General features: G+C 32.7%; 1 protein-coding gene across 13 annotated transcripts; it reads left to right on the top strand.

The window, feature by feature from the left end:
- The first annotated feature begins 90 nt into the window (after positions 1–90).
- Positions 91–17220, top strand: LOC101494476 (protein arginine N-methyltransferase 1.5-like). 13 transcript variants are annotated; one of them, XM_027333696.2, is made up of 23 exons: positions 93–2248; positions 2467–2549; positions 3005–3137; positions 3490–3599; positions 4600–4692; positions 4790–4852; positions 5152–5231; positions 5355–5430; positions 5517–5606; positions 5951–5999; positions 6271–6362; positions 6448–6483; positions 11769–11837; positions 12457–12525; positions 12627–12680; positions 12754–12828; positions 13476–13568; positions 13653–13756; positions 14881–14929; positions 15007–15093; positions 15533–15638; positions 16221–16308; positions 16799–17220. In XM_027333696.2, exons 3-23 carry the CDS (start codon positions 3005–3007, stop codon positions 17043–17045), a joined length of 1863 nt encoding a protein of 620 aa, XP_027189497.1. In that variant the 5' UTR covers positions 93–2248; positions 2467–2549; the 3' UTR covers positions 17046–17220. The 13 variants fall into 13 exon arrangements, with proteins under 13 accessions (XP_027189495.1, XP_027189500.1, XP_027189497.1 ...); XM_027333693.2 differs by having other exon boundaries at positions 93–2253; XM_004498548.4 differs by having other exon boundaries at positions 94–2549; positions 16799–16892; positions 16962–17220.
- The last annotated feature ends 1632 nt before the right edge of the window (positions 17221–18852 follow it).

Below are 18852 nucleotides of genomic sequence, written 5' to 3'. Positions count from 1 at the left end.
CTAACACGACGAATGTCATCATTCGAAGTGCATTCGTCGATTATAACACGACCCGCTCTATCAGAGTAAACGTATGTGAGTCTTACGTGAACTTAGTTCACGTATGTTTACTTGAATTCAATTCACGTAGGTGATACGTGAATTGAGTTCCTGTACATGTACATGAATTCAGTTCACGTAAGACTCAAAATTATGAATTTTTTTTATTTTTTGGGGTTTAGGATATAGAGTTTTTTATGTTATATTAATGTTATTTTTGGATGCAGTTAAATGGATCAAGGGGGAGACAACAATGATGAAATGTATGAAGGTTTAGAACCTGATTTTGAGGAAATATATGATGATTTGAATCATGATTTTGAAGAAACGTATGATGATTTGGAACCTAATTTTGACGCTATGAATGACAAAGTTGAACCTGTTATGATTGATTTAACTGGTGTGTTTACCACCGGCATGATGTTTGATACACGAGATGATTTATTGAAATGGGTTAGAAATGTTGGAAGGGAAAATGGAATTGTCCTTGTCATTTTTAGATTTGAAACTGCGATAACACGACAAAGAACAAAGACAAAATTAATTCTTGGTTGTGAAAGAAGCGGTAAATATAGACCTTGGAAGAATCCTAAACTTATGAGGAGTACTTGAACTAGAAAATGTGAATGTCCATTTAGATTGAGAGGAACACAATCAAGTGTTGGTGAGGGGATGATATCTCCATGTAATATATGGATAATTGGATGACACTTCCAGAAGTGGGATATATGATTGCTTTGAAAAAATATTCAACTATTCATTTTAACAGGTTTATTTAAAGTCAAATTCCCCTATACCACCAGCAAGTAATTTGTGGAAAAAATATTGCACTCAAAAAGCACATTACACAACTATTAAAAATTTGTGGAACAAAACACATTACACAACTATTAGAAATTTAATTTGATTCAGAAAATTACCACACCGTCTCATAGTCGTGTCGCTATGTGATCCCCATATGTCCTTAGGACAAACCTGTGAACCGGACCACCAGGATATCTGTTATCTGCTTCCTCTTGTTGGGCCTCTTCTGGTTGGACCTCTTCTGATTGGGCTTCTCGGTTGCGCCTCTTCTGCTTGTTGCTTCTGTAATCGTCGTTGTTCACACTTAGCACGATGAGCCCGTGCATAAGTGGTTGGTCTAACACGACGAATGTCATCATTCGAAGTGCATTCGTCGATTATAACACGACCCGCTCTATCAGTAAACATTATGCACACCATTTCTGCATAACCAAATAATAATCATTATCAAAACAACATAACAATATAACCATGTATGCAAGTCCAGAAGCCTAACCATACGTGAACTCCATAAAGCCTACACAAACTCCCTAAACTAACCCTTACGTGATTTGAGTTCACGGTCGTGAACTCCCTAAACTAAACCCTATGTGTTATGAGTTCACGGACGTGAACTCCCTAAACTAAATCCTTACGTGATATGAGTTCACGGACGTGAACTCCCTAAACTAAGCTCTACGTGAACTCAGTGTCGCCGAACCCAGAAACGTTTCATGAGAAACAACCTCAAAGGATTTGCTTGCAAAAACAACAACACCAACACCATTATAAAGATTCAAAAACAGAAAACACCAACACTATTGATAAGGATTTGCTTACTTTATTGAAGGTGATTGAAGTGATGAAGGTGTTGAAGATGATGAAGATGTTGAAAATGATAGGTGTTGAAGATGATTAAAGAATGTTGAAGATGATTGAAGAAGGAAAGTATGAAGATGATTGAAGGTTAGATTAATGAAGATGAAGGAGATGAAGATAGAAATGATGGAGTTAAGTGAATATAGTGGGAAGAGTATTTTGGTTTGAAAAAAAAATTGAGGGGTGTCGGAAGCAAAATGAAGGGTGTGGGAAGCAAAAATGTTTATTTTTTCTATTTCCTATAACTCAATTTATTAATTATTAATATTATATTGTTTAAATGTGATAATTAACTTTAATTAGTCTTTAAATATATTTTTATATTAATTTAACTCATAAATTTACTAACAATAAAGATAATTGGATTCTATTTGCAATTTTGATAGATTTAGAGATTATAAAGACAATGTATCATCACACCTTAGAATTAAAATGAGTATTATCTTCCAAAAATATGCAAGTAGTTTGTTGTACCAGTAACAGAACGACGGTTATTACTTTACAACAAGCACACAAGCTCTGAGATACCGAAACAAATCATCATCATGTATAGTAATTCTCTCATTCCCGCTTCATTCACTCACGAGTTCGTTGTGTATAAATAGTTTCTCTCATTCGCAATTTCACACTTTCAACACTCTCTTTCCTTTTCTCCGATTCTTTCCCTCTGCTCTCTCCATCTTCCGTTTTCCGTTCAGTTTGTGAAAATGCCTCTCGGATTTAGAGGCGAAGGAATTACTTACACAGCGCGTTTTTGTGGTGTAGAGACTCCGTTCTACTTCAACATTAAAGAAACTATTAAGACCTATATCGTTCATGGAGATTTCGATTTCGTTGTTTCTCCTCTGGTTCGTCTTTCCATTTCCTTTTTCTTCATATTTAATTAGTACTTTGCAAGAGGTTTAGGTTTTAGTTGAGATAATCGAATTATGCAGTTTACATTTCAATCTCATAGGATTCTGAGGTGTTTTACTTTAATTTAACTCTAAAACCATAACTATCGAGTTTACTCTGTAGCACACATGTCTTGATTCTACACATGTCTGTATTGATTACATTCAATTAGTTTTTCAAATTATGACAGTATAAATGTTTCATAGAGTTTAGTTTGAAGACTGAGTTAGGTTTTATTCTTGCGTAGTTAATGTTAAGACTGTACTTATAGTGCTAGCAAATTTAATTGCGGGGGTATTATTTTAATTTTTTGCTTAGAAAATGTTTTTTTCTTTTTTTTTTTTTTTATTTTAAAAAAAGGATTGAATTATACGAATTGGAAAATGACATTGGCCTCTTAAAATTTCAGATGTTTTCTGGTCATTCGCCAAGCAAGGATAGAGATCCTGAAGTTCATAATCTGGATCGACGGCTCTATCCATATGCTGAAACAGACATAAACGTTGCCTGGGCTCAATGGGCCAAGGCTGGCATTGTAGTCGGTATGAGTTACTCATTTTCTTTTTAGCTAATTTTTGTTATGATGTTGAAATTTTCATCATTAAAAATTGTCACTCCTTTGAAATTTTCATCCAATCCATTATTAGTTTACTTGATAAAGACATCTCATTCCTTATAAACAGAGAAAATGAGAAATGTAATGAATAAGGCTCATTTTATTTTTCTCAGTTTGTTAGTTTATTGTGCGTTCGTTTATTAAAGGCCTAAATCTATTTTGGAGTTTAGATGTCTATTTTATATTTCTCTTTATCGTCAATATCCCTTTTTTATTGATGATCTTGCCACATTTGAATCCATGTCAAGCTTCTAATATGATCTATTGCATTTATTCAGCAAAAATTTGTCCATGGTTAGACTTGGATTCAGAAGATGAAAATGTTAGGACGGATTCTGAAGCTATTCTGAAACAACAAATAGAATGGGCCTCTTATCTCTCTCTTAAGGTGTGATGACCGAATCAAATTGGAGTTAATTTCATATATGTATTTCTGTCCTTTGTTTTGATTACTCAGTGGAATGAGCAATTTTACACATATTTATTGGTTAAGTTTGAAATCACTGCTTATTTTGCTCACGAATGCTCGATTTTTTAAATTTCCTTGCAGAGAGCATTGGATTTTTGTAGTTGTTTGATTAGAATCTTATCGCTATGAAATTTATTTTGGGTGTAAATTACCAAATGATAGAGAACTGCCAAAGTTGTGTGAATACATATTCTTTCACTTTAATTCCTGAGTTATCCCCATCAAATCCATATTGAACTTTAAAGATCAATATGTTCAACGGAAACAACCACCCTATTATATTTCAGCTTCTCTTTGGAATTTTTACACTGTAGCTCGGGTGCATGTATTGCTTTTGTAGACTTTGCCACCACTAGTATCAATATGAATTACCTAGTGCATTGATTGAATTAGAAGATGCTGTTTGGTTTAATGCATGAAGTTGCTTCATGTTTGTTTCCAAACTGCATCTAATGATATTCTGTCATGCCAGGGCGGCTGGCCCAAGAGTGAGTGGGACCTTTATATTAATATGAAAGACCTTTTATTTATTTTTTTGTGTATGGAGAAGGTTTTAAGTTGGACCTCTATATTAATACGAAAGAGTATTTTTTTAAATAAAAAAGAAATTAGCCACTAATACTAAACTCTCATTTGGAATCACAGTGGGACATCCACCTAATGTGCGATTCACTAGAAGCTACTATTTCTAGCTTCACAAAAGTTGCATTTAAAAAGCATTGGAACGCGAGACACGTGCTGCAACGTAAATCCAAACGAGGGCTATGTAACTTTTTTGAGGCCTAAAGTTTGCTTTATTGGCCTAAGCCTTGATCCGGCCATGTGATATGCTTTAGCATGTAGTCACAAAAAAAAATGCAATTATTTGCTTATTCTGAGCTGCATAACGTTTTCCTAATTTTATTTTATTGTTCTGCAGGCTTGCCTTCTTCCAACTCCTAAGGGAAACTCTTGTGCTAACTATGCCAGGTGTGTGAATCAGATCTTAAAGGGCCCAAAAAATAACATGCAGGTGATACTCTAAGTTCAAGTGTTATGACTGATTCCTTGTCCCCCACAAATGTCATTTCAGCAATCTTATACTTCTTTTTATATCTGTAACTTTGAAGTTATTGCTTAGGATTCCCATTGGGATGTCTGATAACGACTATAGTCCAAGATCCAATGCTTCGGTGAGTAAGAGTGCTAAAATCAAGCAATGAATGTCTTGTAGCTAATTCTGCTATTTTTGATTTTTTTTTTCTCTTGATATCAGTCATGGTTGCTCATTCGCATTTATTCTCAAAAGGAGAATTCTTGCTATTTTTATATAATTAACTTATATTCTTCCTAAACCTACATTCTTCTCAATGAAAAAAAAATTCTGCTGTAAAGTCCAAGCTATTGAATAATTTATTTTTAATCTGATATTCAGCATGAAATTTTACGATCTCTAGTTTATTTCCAGCCACTCACTAATCCTGATTTCTAGGTTGATTCATGGCAAACATGGAATTCCTTCCGTGTGCTCTGTGATCATCATAATCTATTGACAATCGCCCTTGATATTAAGTAAGTGCTTTGTGTGTGAGTGCTTTGGAGTTTTATTCCTCAAATATCCTCGCTCAAATTTTTCAATAATGTGTCAATTCTATTTTGATTTCCTCAAGCATGAACATTAGATCTTGTTATCAGGAGAGTCCTGCCTCCAGAGAACTCACTAAAACGCTGGTACGGGGAGCCTGTCGATGCTGCAATATTAGATACAGATGTAAGGACATCTTTTCATTTGCATGTCCAATAACAAGGATTCCTCAGCTGACTCTTGTCTAACTCTTTTGAATGAATTGATGCAAGATCTTTTTAACTAAGGCACGTGGTAATACTACGTACCTTCCAAAGCGTCATCAGAAATTAATTGCCGATTTGCTTGACCATAATAAACCGGTAAACATCCAAAATTCTTGAAATCCTAAGACCTTAATATTGTTGAGTCAATAGTAAGTTATGGATGACGAAATAAGCTGAGTAATAAATTATATGTTCTGTAACGCTGTTTGAAGAGTAAGATTTCACAAATTCTGAAATCGGCTGATCACTATTCATCTTTTTCTCTACCCCCCTCTCTTTTCCATAAAAACAATCTGTGAATGCAATTCCACAGCTGGTAACCCTACATTTAGCATCTCGTTTATCCTTTGTCTTCTACGGATATGAAAAAGATTTAGATAAACTCAATTAGCTTTATCTTCTTTCTAAGGATGCTACCTTTTTTTTAAACATGTATCTAGATCATTATATCTGGAATAAAAGTTCCTATTGATGCTCAATCCGCTGCAGGTAAGCTCCTCTTCCTGTTTTATTTGTTTTTCATGTAAATTTAGAGACAATTCTTTAAACTGTAATACTTAGTGTTACAGTGAAATTTCATGGATAATTTTAACCTTGTATTGTTTTTAAATTGTATTATTATTTTTAAATCTAACCTATTCCTGCATTGATGTACTGTGAAAGCTGTGATTTGGTATGCGCATGTATGTTCTTAGTATGAATCTTAAGATTTTGATGTTGTTATTTGTATTGCATTTTTTATTTTGTAAATGCATTTTAGGTTCAAAACGACATCCTTTACGGCCATATCTAGACCAAGTTAGTAATGTATACAAACAAAGGAACCCTCTTTCTGAGCGAGAATGTCGGGAGGTATGAATCTTCACACTTCTCAAATAGAAAGGCATAGCACTATTTGCCATTATCTTCCTCTTGACCCTCTCAGTGTCTTTGTCAGTTGGATATTAGAGACTTTTTACAACTACCCTTACGAGTATGTATTCTTTGTCCTTCACTACGGTATTTTTTTTCTTAGATGAATATTGTTTGTTTTGGCATTTGACGTAGCCATTCACGTGTTTCATTGACTGATATAAGTTTTAGTTTTAAGTTTCAAAGTATTAAAACTTATGCTAACGTTAGGGTGAACTCCCTTGTTAGGTGATTTACCATGAACCATTATTTCCAGCTGTTAAATATATTAATATTATATAATAATTTAGTTTTCAAAATGTCAACATGGAAAATAATTGATAGGAATTGGTATCTTTATTAGAAAGAAATAGTGATAAACATTAATTACAAATAATTTTTTAGGGTTTAAACCTTCCAAGTTATAGAACCCAACTTACTTTCAAATGACAAGATAGTTTTTTCCAATCTCGTCCTCCTATTTCAGACATCACAATGTAACCGAACTAACTAGCTGATAGAGCAGAATTAAGAATTACAGGAAAAGGAATGGAAATTGTATTCAAATGCGAGAAAATAGAGAAAACTCTCAATACAAAATATCCAGAGCCAAGGCTCCTCGGAAATGAGAAAACATTCTCTTCCAGCCATATAACATATAAGAGCCAATACTCAGCCTCCACTACTCCTTATTGTAATATAGTTTACAATACTCCTTATTGTTATAAGTTCATGCAAATAAGTTTCTAAAAAAAATATTTAATGTAAAAAAATCACATTTTAACAACATATTGGATGCACAATTTTTAAAAATAAATTTCCTTTTTTCACAATAATTCAAAATAAAGCTCTCCCTTCATATGAGCTGGTTTAAAAAAATGAAAGTAATATATGATATTATGACAATGAATTAAAAGTTAGAAACTTGAAAAAACACAAAGCAAAGTTGTTCTCAAGTTTCCCACTAAGCCTTAAGCCCACTAAAACAGCACCTTCTTTGTTTGATTTGGCTTAGTCAGCGCCTTATCATTACCCTCTCCTTTAATTTCTGCCTCGTTCTGGCTCCTAAACAACAATTCATTTTCCCATGTAGCATCCCTAGCATCCATGCCTTTCCACTGAATTAGCGATTCTCTTCTATGCTACCGTTCTTCAAACTTATTATCCCTCCTATATAATACCTTTTTTTGGATGAACTATACCTTCCATTTCAGGACCTAAGCTCATAAGCAACTCATATGTTGGCTGATAATTACCTGCTGCTGCCTTTTACAGCTGAGAAACAGGAACTATTGCATTTATCCGAGAGGTTTCAGGGAACTACAGTTTGTAAGCTACTTTTCCTAGTTTCTGTATATCTTTGTATCGTCCAGAGAAGCGAAATGTCAGCTTACGACGAATCCTTAGCACCACCGAATTCTTCGTAAGAGCTTTTAGCACTTAAAAATTCATATTTAATCCATCTTTTGTTAAACAATTCTAATTTTTTTTTTGTGAGGGGAATTTGTTGGTCAAGAAACACAAGAAAAGGGGATTTGAATTGTGTTCATAGTTTTGAAAAGCATTTCGAATGGCTTAAAAACTCAAGTGATAAAACTGAAATGATAAAATAAATAATTCAATAATTGATCTGGTTCACTACTAACTGAGTAGCTATGTCTAGTCCCTTCCTTCGAAGGATTTAATCCATATAATTAGAACTTACACTTGAACTCACTATGACTATGTTCAATCTTCTCACATCCAACTTTGTACCGTCAAGTTGTTGAGGAAATGATAGTCACTACCGTACTGAGCTTACAAGTTCTAACAAGTTTTCTCAACTTTCAACTTAGTGCCGCCAAACCGTTGAGGAACACAATCAGCTATTACTGGGCTTGGTTACAACATAATATATGTTTGTGGTTTTGTAGAATTTTCTCTCTAACTAGAGGATGTTTATAAGATAAGCTCTTAGATTTTTCTTTCTCAACACTTTGATAAATTTGAACAATTTCTAACTCAGTGTTGGCTTGCGGTTTGTGAGTGTTTCTTTTTGAAAGAATGTCGTTAGTTGTTGCGTCTTGTTTTATCTTTTTTTTGAACTCAAAATTGGGTGTCAATTATAGAAGCAGTTACAACAATGTCTTTGTTCTTCAAGGGATGGCTTAGTGTCCTTCATGGAATGGCCTTGTGTCCTTCATGGTATATGGTCTTGTTGTCCTTCAACATGGTGCTTCAATGTCTTTAAAAATATATCTGTTGAGATTATTTCTAACCGTTGAGCATAAAATTGAAACTTAGAAATTTTCTAAGTATTTTGATTTCAGTTTGGCTGAAGCAAAATGTTCTTGATTAGAGGCAAAGAACAACCAAAGGCATGATCAATAGACTAGAGGCAGGAACAATCAGAGACATGATTTCATGACCAGAGGCAGGGACACCAGACGCATGATTTCTTGACCAGAGGCAAGAACATCATATGCATGATTTCTTGAACAGAGGAGGAACACCAAAATCATGATTTTTTTACTAGAAGCAGACTTACTGGACCAGAAGCAATGATCAGAGACAAAAGTAAATGACGTGATTTTGTCAGAGCGTTGACTTTTACTACAGACATTGACTTTTTCCAGCGTTGACTTTTCACCAGATTCGTTGTCTTTTTCCAAAACATTGACTTTTCTCTGTACATTGACTTTTTCCAAGATGTTGACTTTTTCTGAGTGTTGGCTTTTCTAGGACGTTGACTTTTCCAAAGGATACATAATAGTTCAGAGTCAGACACTTGATGAGATTATCAGAGGTAAAGGTAGAGGAATTCTTGTTACCTTGTGTATCAGAGGCAAATGAACTCAAATGCTTGCTTCATCTCCAAAGGCAACTGGTCATAGGCAGTTTGACCAGAAACTTGTTGCTTCATCAGAGGCAGACTTTTCCAAAACTTGTTTTGCTTCATCATAGGCAGACTTCAGCAGCTGCACTGAGAGCAGAACTAAATTAGGAACATAGGCAATCTTGGCAAACACTTCTTGTACCATCAGAGGCAGAGACAATATATCAGAGGCGGGTTTTTACTAGTTTTAAATGCAGAGTTTTCCATGTTTTAGTGACCAATTATCAGAGGATATATTCTAATATCCTTTATGGTTTTGTGGTTTTGGAAGTGCACACTTTAAATAAAACATTAGTGTCTAAAATTGTTCCTACAAACTAATTTTGTTATCATCAAAACAAGTAGGATATTTTGTATTTTAAACCAATTTTGTTCTTATTGAATTCTTATAATGTTCTAAACTTGGCAGTACAAAATTATTCAAAAATTCAAAGGATATACGTAAGTTGACTTAAAAGCATGAGACAAAAAATGAAGACGAAAAATATTTGTGGACTAAAAGTTGGAAAAGTTTTATATAGAGACTAAAAACAAAACATTAAAATTTTATAGGGATTAAAAACTTATTTGACCCTTTAAAAAATCTTAAAAGTCATTATATTCGTACTTTGTCTTTTATAATTTCAAAAACTTTTTTACACAAAAATAGTACTTTAAATTCCCAATCCAATAGAACCCCCTAAGTTGATGGTATAAACTATAAGTAAATGTCAACTAATTTAGATTTCATTTTTCAAAAATTCTTTTATTTCTAACACAAATTTTAATGAAAGGCGTTTCGGAGTATCTGATTATTTTTTTGATTGTTACTACTAATTAAATAAGAATAACTACTATATTAGCTTGAGATGTTTCTTTTGTTGCTTACATTTGAAATCGGATGGAATGCTTGTTGAAACCTTCTATGAAGAAGACAAATAATTTTTTTTTATTGAGGGCAAGAAAATAGTTATAATATATTTAGAGAAGAAAATATTACAGAAAGGATCCAAATCAATGTTGAGAAAAAACACAAAGACTTATTTTGGTCCCTAACAAATAAAAAAATTTCAATGTAATACTCATGAAATCTCAAATATTAGTCAAATAAGTGTATTTGGATAACTATAATGGACATTTTAATCTTCGGACTATTTTAACTGGCATATAAATTTTTTAAGAATAAAGTTAGAATTTTTCATTTCTAAAGAGACCAAATATTATATTTTTTTCTCAAACCAGTTTGTGTCTTTATATAAAATATTATAAGCTACTATTACAATTTACAATAGAAAGTGAATGAAAGTTGTCTATACAAGAATTAGAGATGTAAAATACAAAAATCCAATGAGAGGAGAATAAAGAGCGTGTGAATTTTGTTTTAAGGGTAATTTTTTTTTAAGGGAACAAATAAAGTTTAGTCGATATAATGACCTACTAAAATTAAACCTGTGGGGGGCAATTGCCTCCATTCTTATGGCTATGAGAGTTGATCCTCCAGTACATACGTGTGTTATATATACTATCATTATGTTCAACAAAGTGCACTCATTATCAATTAAATATATATAGTTCATTATTAATTAAATAAATATTGATCATAGTCAAGATTTCATTTTTTAGTCTGTAAATATTTCTCCTTAAGAAGTACATTGATTTATTATATTAATACTACTGGATTAGATTTTACTGCGTTTCTAAATTATTATTTTCAACTCAAAGAAGAAAGGCCAAGTATAGTACACTAGGACATTTATATTGCATTAGAGTTGTGCAATCAATAATTATGTATTGTATTGTTGAATAATATCTCTATATGCACTGAACTTTTTATTGTTAAATAGAATGTGAAATAGGGAAATTAGATCTTAAATACTAAATGTTAATATGCAAGCTATCTTCAAAATTGATTTTGCTATGAAATTTTCCCAAAAGTATTGTATATCATAGAGTGTGTGATAAACCTATTAAATATTGTTACTTTTATAATTTAAGCCTATTATATTTTCAATAATCCAATAGATTTTCTTTTGGTCTTAATCCTCGAGTTCCAAGAAAAAAGGAGTCATAGTAATCCTGATCGAATGATTCGCCCTTCATTGACGCCCATTAACCACTTTCCAACCACTTGGTTTCTTCACCAAGATATTTACAATTCTTAAATGTTAAACATGCAAAAATATACAAAAGCCACACAAAAATATTGTCTATAGTAAATCGTTTAATAAAGTTTATCTATGTACATTTAATTTTTTGTTTCATTGTTAGTAAAATTGTATTCATTGTAATCTTTATATATTTAAACAATAATAACTTTTATACAGTTTTAAAAAAACATATACAGTTTTAAGGGTTAATTTTACAAGGCATGGCAATATATATCTGTTTTTGACGTACTCGAATTTGGTTTATAACTTTCTTTTTGGAATTTTTGCAACATGTTATTGCATGTCCTAGTTTCGTACACATGCCTTAGAATTTGGTATATTACTAAATTGTAAATTTTTATGCAGCCTTTCAGAAATTTTTCATCTGCTTTGAGCTATGAGGGTCAGGCGACAGATTCATTGAAATACACGGAAGTATGGCCATATCAATTATCAGTTCTCTATCTTTGTCTTTTGTTTGTATGTTTTGTCTAACCGGCAAACAGAATTGTGAAACTGTTTCGAATTCCTAGTTGACTTGTATGAATGTGTAGCCCTTTGTTGAGCAATTGAGTTGCTTGGAGTTCTTAATGAAAATTGAACTGAACATGCGTTTTTATGCGCTCACTTGCGAGTAAGGATCCTTTCTATTTCTCAAAAGAAATGGATAGTTCCATTACTAAACTTTTTGAGTATATACTCACATTTTGAAAACATATGGCAAATATTAAGCATTTATTTGACTTTATATACACAAAACTATAGAAATGGGGATTTCTATTTCTTTTAAGATATGGAGAGGATCTCTCACTTGCTTGGATATAACCTGTGTACCTTGGGTCTATTTTTTTTCATCTTTTTCCATATGTTGGTGATGATCTAGATTCTTTAGGTGCAGATTTTTTATGGATTTATGCATGCTTTGTACATGACATTCTTATTTTGCAGCCTGTTGGCTGTCACTTAGAACATGTTCTAGGTAAAAAATATATGAAAAAGGCTGTGGCCCTTTTGTAAGTACTTGCAATCTAATCAGTAGCTTTCTTTATGCTAGTACGAGAGAGCAATTTGTAAAGCATTGCTAGATAGGGTTCCCAATGAAAAGGCTTCCTTCATCGTCACGGTAAAATATGTTTCTTGCATTTTGTTTTGACACACTTTGTTTTTCTGGTCATGATAATATGTAGCTCAGAAAGTTATTTTGTTGTTCTTGTGGCATGAAAGGTATTGGTGGTGGTTGGTGCAGGGCGTGGGTCTCTTGTGTTTGCATCGTTAAAGGTGGGATTCTATACCACAATATGTGGCAATTGATTTGGGTAATATCCTATTCTTTTGGAATGATATTTTTCAGGCAGCCGAAATAACTGGGCGGAAGCTAAAAGTTTATGCTGTGGAGAAGAATCCCCAAACAGTCATTGCACTTGATGTTAGTTGTTCTATCGTTTACAGTGATTCCATGAACTTCTATGCCAAAATAATCAAGAGTTACATATTACAGAAGTAGCCAAATTCAATTTATTTATATTAGTGTGGCCTAATCTTCATTTTGTTTTTAAGAAGTAACATATAGGTGTAAGGTTACAACTTAAATTTTTTAGGGTTAATAAGGAGAAGATTAAACATCTCCTGGTGTGATTTGAATTAGACCATCTATTTATCCATTCTTAGCACACAAATTTTGTATTCTCTATGCACTAAAAATGAATAAAAAATTTGTAGGGACAAAATTAAAATTTGAAAAGATAGGGATTATTGCTACTGTAATGATTTGTATTCTAGAACTCAAATCAAGAGGAAAATTTAGTTTTTGTATTTAAGCTTGGTCAGTGTAACATAAACAATGGAAAATTTTGTGATAGGTGATCCATGTTCACTGCATAAAACTAATTGCACTTTGTAGACATTATATTTAGCATTTGTTTTTTACCATAGGGGATTGATGTTATTTTATCATTTACGTGCTTGCATTGTTAATGAAGACCCCCCCCCCCCATATTAACAAGATTTTAGATAAATAAGGATTCAATCTTTCGAATAATCACCGGCATGACCATGTTTTATTTGTTGGAACAGGAAGTAATTAAGGCAAACAACTGGGTTGATATTGTTTTCATAGTCACGAGTGACGTGCGTTACTGGAATGCCCCTGAAAGAGCTGACATATTGGTATATATGCACAATCATACTTAATCTTAATCACTCGCTTAACGTTATTCTTTAAATTGTCTGATTTTGTTATCTTGAATTTAGGTTAGTGATTTGTTAGGTTCTTTTGGGGACAATGAGCTGTCTCCTGAAAGTCTTGATGGCGCCCAGAGGTTTCTAGAGAAAGATGGAATTTCAATACCATCTTCGTATGTAAATTCTTTTCAATTTACAAGATTTTTTATTTATCTTTGTTTATAGGTTTTATAATTCATCCTTTAGTATAAATACCTACCAACTTTTGTTAGGTCCCCATAATTTAAGATGAATGACTAGGGAGTTTGAGTCACATGGTTTGGTGAGTATACATATAAATTTCTAATATTTTGCTCACCAAAGCACTTTGGGAATTATTTATCTGATAGCAACAAGAACCACCAAACCTTTTCTCACTAAAAATTATTTTTTCCAAACATTTATTCAATAGGATATTTATAGCTTGTAGCTTTCTAGATATTACAATGGAAGCCAAGCCATGATCAATATGATGTCGGCTTATGAATCTAAGCATACTTGAGTGAAATACATTTGATAACATGAGCAGATATCTTATTGCCAATCAGAAATAGATCTTGAACAAAACAAATACAATAGAGAATGAAGAAACCCGGTTATCCAAAACAGAAGATGTATTACATTTATGGAAGTGACTTAAGATTTGAGGTGATTGGGTAATACATTTATGCCTGCTCAATGATTGAATATATTCCGTATACCATTGTTAGCTTAATAGTTTTGGTTGATGTTTGAGTAATATTTATCTGGTATTCTGTTTGTAGTATGTGAAAGGAGAAAAGAAAAAGCTTGAATTTCAGGGAAAATGGAGTTTATTATGAAAGTGTACAAGACTTGATAGATCTTTATATTACTCAATGAAAAACTAAACAAAATGAACTTATTGTAGGAAAAATGATGAAATCATGTAAACCGTAGAATTATGTTTTGATTTTTATTTTCTTTGATATTTTATTTATTTTAAAAAAATAAGATCTCTGCCTACGTATATTCATGCCAATTCGTGCTTTGAAGTTTTGTACTATGTAGCAACCCTATTGCTCGCCTGTTCCCTCACAGGTTATAGCCTATTTAAGAATTTTGCTACATCCAGAGAGTTCTCGTTTTGGTAGATGAATATATCATGGGAAAGTTCTAGTGTGCATTTCTGCTAGCAGCTTTAAAGATATTTCAATGGAAAAATCTATTTAGCTACCGTGTGGATACTAGAAAAATTTGCAGCATATTTGAGACTTTTAATTATTAGAATAACTAACAGGTACACAAGTTTCCTCCAACCATTGACAGCTTCAAAGTCATATCAAATAGTATATCTCTAGTTCTCCCTCTATCAAATTTAAATTATAAATTCAGTACAGTTAACTGGCTTGTGGTCATATTTCAGGCTAAGGCACGTAAATATATTTTACACTCAGAATCTGCTTGTGTTGTGAAACTATACAATGTGGCCCGGCTTGCGCCATCTCAACAGGTGAGGAACTTCTCATTTATTTTGCTATCCTTGATTTTCCTTCAATCTACCCACTCTTCTAATCTATATGCTTGTTAAAAGATATAAAAGTATCATAAAAACTTGATATAATCTTACAATATGTTAGATTATTTGTTAGGATCAGTTTCCATATTTCTTAGTTATTATCACAATTTCTTTCCCATTTGATCAAAATTAGGAGTTTAGTTCTAGTATAAATAAGGAGTAGTGTTTCATTTTTTGTATCATCAGTCCTATTAAACCATAGGCATAATCATAATTCAAAGTCTTCTACCTTTATCTAAGACCCTATATAACTTCAATAATGCTGTTTGACCTTCATGCTTTTTTAGTATTTCTGTTAAATTTAAAGAGGTTCAAAAAGTTGAGATTAAGTAGCTTCTGCTGAATTTGTTTGTCTTTGATTTGACTTACTTAGGTTTTTACCTTTACTCATCCAAAATGGTTTGATAAAGAAAGCAACGAACGGTATAAGAAGTTGCAGTTTGAGATACCTAAAGACACTGGGTCAGCAATGGTTCACGGTATGCAGGGTCTTTGTACTCCTATCGAGTGAATAAGTCTTCATAAAAATGATTAATCCTAGGCTATTTAATTTTACTCTGAATATCATGCAATTTCTAAATATTTTCTTAATTTGTGTGCACTGTGCACATTCAAGTTAAAGAAGGTTGCTGGCGTTGTGTACTAACTGATTTTGTCCATGTTTGAGATCTACAAAGGATGAAGTGTGAATCGGGAATTAGTGTATGAAGCCAAATTTACTGACATGAAGACCTTGGGGTCTATTTATTTCATGGGAAAGTGAAAATTTTAAAATATTACAATCTCATGTTTAAATCTTATTTGAATATAAAGGATATACTGAGAAGGTAAATGATGCTGCACACAATAGTCTTGGTATTGTTTGGGACCCGGGCATTCGCATATCATAGTTTCAGGATGTTAGTAATACGTACCATTGAGTGATTTTCTTATAACCTTCTAGATTATCTATCAGCTTCCCTATGTTGTGAAGTGCAAGTCATCTGTACAGTTTGAATGAAATTCTCATCTCTTAAACCATGTTTATTTATTTTGATACTGATCTTTTGTGCACTTTGTAGGATTTGCTGGCTATTTTAATATGACTCTTTATAAGGATGTGTGTCTTGCAACTGAACCTTCAACTAAGAAGCCAGATTTGTTCTCTTGGTATTATCATTGTTTACCTTCTTTAGTGGTTTACTCGTCTGGGATAAAAGTGGAAATTTTAATTGATGTCACTAAAGAGGAATTTGATAAACATTTAATGAAAATGTTTCCCTTTAATTTGATAGAGAAATTTGTTAGAGATTTATTAAGGGGCAAAGTACCATTACGTTACTGGGTGATGCTGCAAAATCAAATTCAACCATAAATAGAGACAAAGGCATATTCTGATCTGTGTCCCCAGTCACCACTAACCTCTCCATTTCTTTTTCTTTTGAGAAATGGAGGATTCCGTTTATTATGGTTTTTATTGAGTGTCTTTATAAACCAAACTATAGTAATTGAACTCTTTATTTCTTTTGAGAAATCGGAAGAATCCCAACTCATCATTTGTAGGTTGAATGGTGCCAAATCTAATGCAATGTTCTCCTTCAACTGCATTTTTTCTGCCATCAAAATGCATTATGCATTTTATTTTGTGGGTTTTCTGCAGGTTTCCCATGTTTTTCCCATTAAGGATGCCAATTCGTGTGGATCGTGGCTCTATTCTTGAAGTTCATTTCTGGCGCTGTGTTGATTCTAGAAAGGTTGGCTTTTTATTTTTATTTTTACATTTCATGTTACTGATTTGGATTGCTTTATGTAATCTGAAACAGGTTTGGTATGAGTGGTGTGTTACATCTCCTTCTTCATCTCCAATTCACAATTGTAATGGCCGCTCTTGTTGGATGGATCTTTAATAATAACGCAAATGATATTTCAAAAACAAAGGCTGTGTTTACTTTAGTGTTTTTTGTTTTCAATTTCACTGATAGTAAATACATTTGAGAAGACACTATTGAAAGTTTTTGAAGCATGCATTTAAAAAGTTGATTGAATGTTTTTTAAATTCTAAAAAAAATTCAAAACATTATCTATTATCTTCTATTCTATTATAATATATTAAAACAATCCCAAATTCTATTTGCAACAACTCATCTTTATCTATGTCACATACTCTAATTTTTGTCAACTCACAAATTTGATGTGTGTCACAAATTAAGGTTTGATGTATTTTGCTTTGATATTTCTCAATATACATAATAATTACAATATTTACATCTAATAATTACAAAATGAGGGGATCAAATCAAATTCTGATTTGTCTAACTTATTTTAGGAAAGCTAATAAATATAATTACAAATTAATATTATTTCCTTATTCACATCCCCCTTAAATTGATGTGGCTAGTCAAGAATCGTCAGTTTGCTAACTAAAAACTGATGGCGCGGGAGAGGAACAACTTTGGTAAGAATGTCTGCAACTTGAAATTGAATATTGATGTGAGGGATGAATATAATCTGATTATCATAAGTTTCATGGATAGTGACAATCTACTTCAATATGTTTGGTGCGCTCATCGAAAACGGGAATTGCAACAATTTGAATAGTACTTGTATTGTCGGCATAGAGAGACGTCAGCTCTATTTAAGGGAATTCAAGTTCAGCCAAAAGATCATGAAGCCAGATTATCTCAGAATAAGCAGTAGACATGACACGATACTTTATTCAGTAGATGATTTAGAGACTCTTGTTTGTTTGTTTCTTACTTTTCCATGATATCAATGAAGAACCGAGAAACACGCACCAATCGGTGACTAATCGTCGAGTGTCGAGACAACCAGTCCAATTAGCATCACTATAGGCAATCAATTTGGGAACTGTGCCAATGGGAAAGAAGATACCTCGTTGAGAGGTACCTAGCAAATAGCGAATTATGTGACAAATTGCTGCTAAGTAAAGGTGGGGGAGGAGAGTGCATGAACTGAATTACCTGATCACTATAGGCAATCCATTTGGGAATTGTGCCCATGGAAAAGAAAAGATCTCGTTGAGAGGTACCTAGCAAATAGCGAATTATGCGATGGATTGCTGTCAAGTGAAAGTGGCAAGGAGAGTGCATGAACTGATTTACTTGTTGAACAACAAATGATATGTCAGGTCGAGTAATTGTCAAATAATTAAGACTATCTACAAGTTGCCGATACAATAAAGGATCTATGAATAGTTCACTCTCATCTCGGTGATATTTCACATTAACCTCAAGAGGAGTAAAACGAGAAAACATTTTAGATTTAGAAATTTCCTAAACATAGAAAATACTTTAGATTTAGATTGAAGAAAATATATCCAAGTAAAACGACAATAATCATCAATGAATGTGACAAAATATTTATAGTGAGCATGCGAAGTTACATGAGACATTCCCAATACATCACTATGAATTATCTCAAAACAAGTGGAAGCACGATGAACACTAGACGAAAAATGAAATGTTTTACTTTTAGCCAATTTGCAAGCAGAACATGACACAAAGGCATTAGACTTAACATTTTTATTTCCCAACAAACTAGTTTTAACTAAATGAGACAAAACAACATAGTTTGTATGACCTAATTTTCTATGTCATTCCTCATAAAAATTCAAAATATTATTACAAGCAAGATATACATGATTGGAAATAAATTGAAATAGAAATAATCTTTTCACTTTAGACCCCTTCGCGA

The sequence above is a fragment of the Cicer arietinum genome, chromosome 4 (genome assembly GCF_000331145.2).
Source record: "Cicer arietinum cultivar CDC Frontier isolate Library 1 chromosome 4, Cicar.CDCFrontier_v2.0, whole genome shotgun sequence".
In the NCBI taxonomy this organism is placed as follows: Eukaryota; Viridiplantae; Streptophyta; class Magnoliopsida; order Fabales; family Fabaceae; genus Cicer; species Cicer arietinum.
Note: the sequence above shows the minus strand (reverse complement) of the source record. Positions and strands in the feature narration are given on the sequence as shown.

Bases quoted from the DNA above. Each gene is read 5' to 3' on its own strand.
- LOC101494476 (XM_027333690.2), top strand. From the start codon at position 2,409: ATGCCTCTCGGATTTAGAGGCGAAGGAATTACTTACACAGCGCGTTTT. The intron at 11,838-12,456 runs GTATGGCCATAT...TCTTTATGCTAG, and splicing joins ATTCATTGAAATACACGGAA to TACGAGAGAGCAATTTGTAA. The intron at 12,681-12,753 runs GTGGGATTCTAT...GATATTTTTCAG, and splicing joins TTGTGTTTGCATCGTTAAAG to GCAGCCGAAATAACTGGGCG.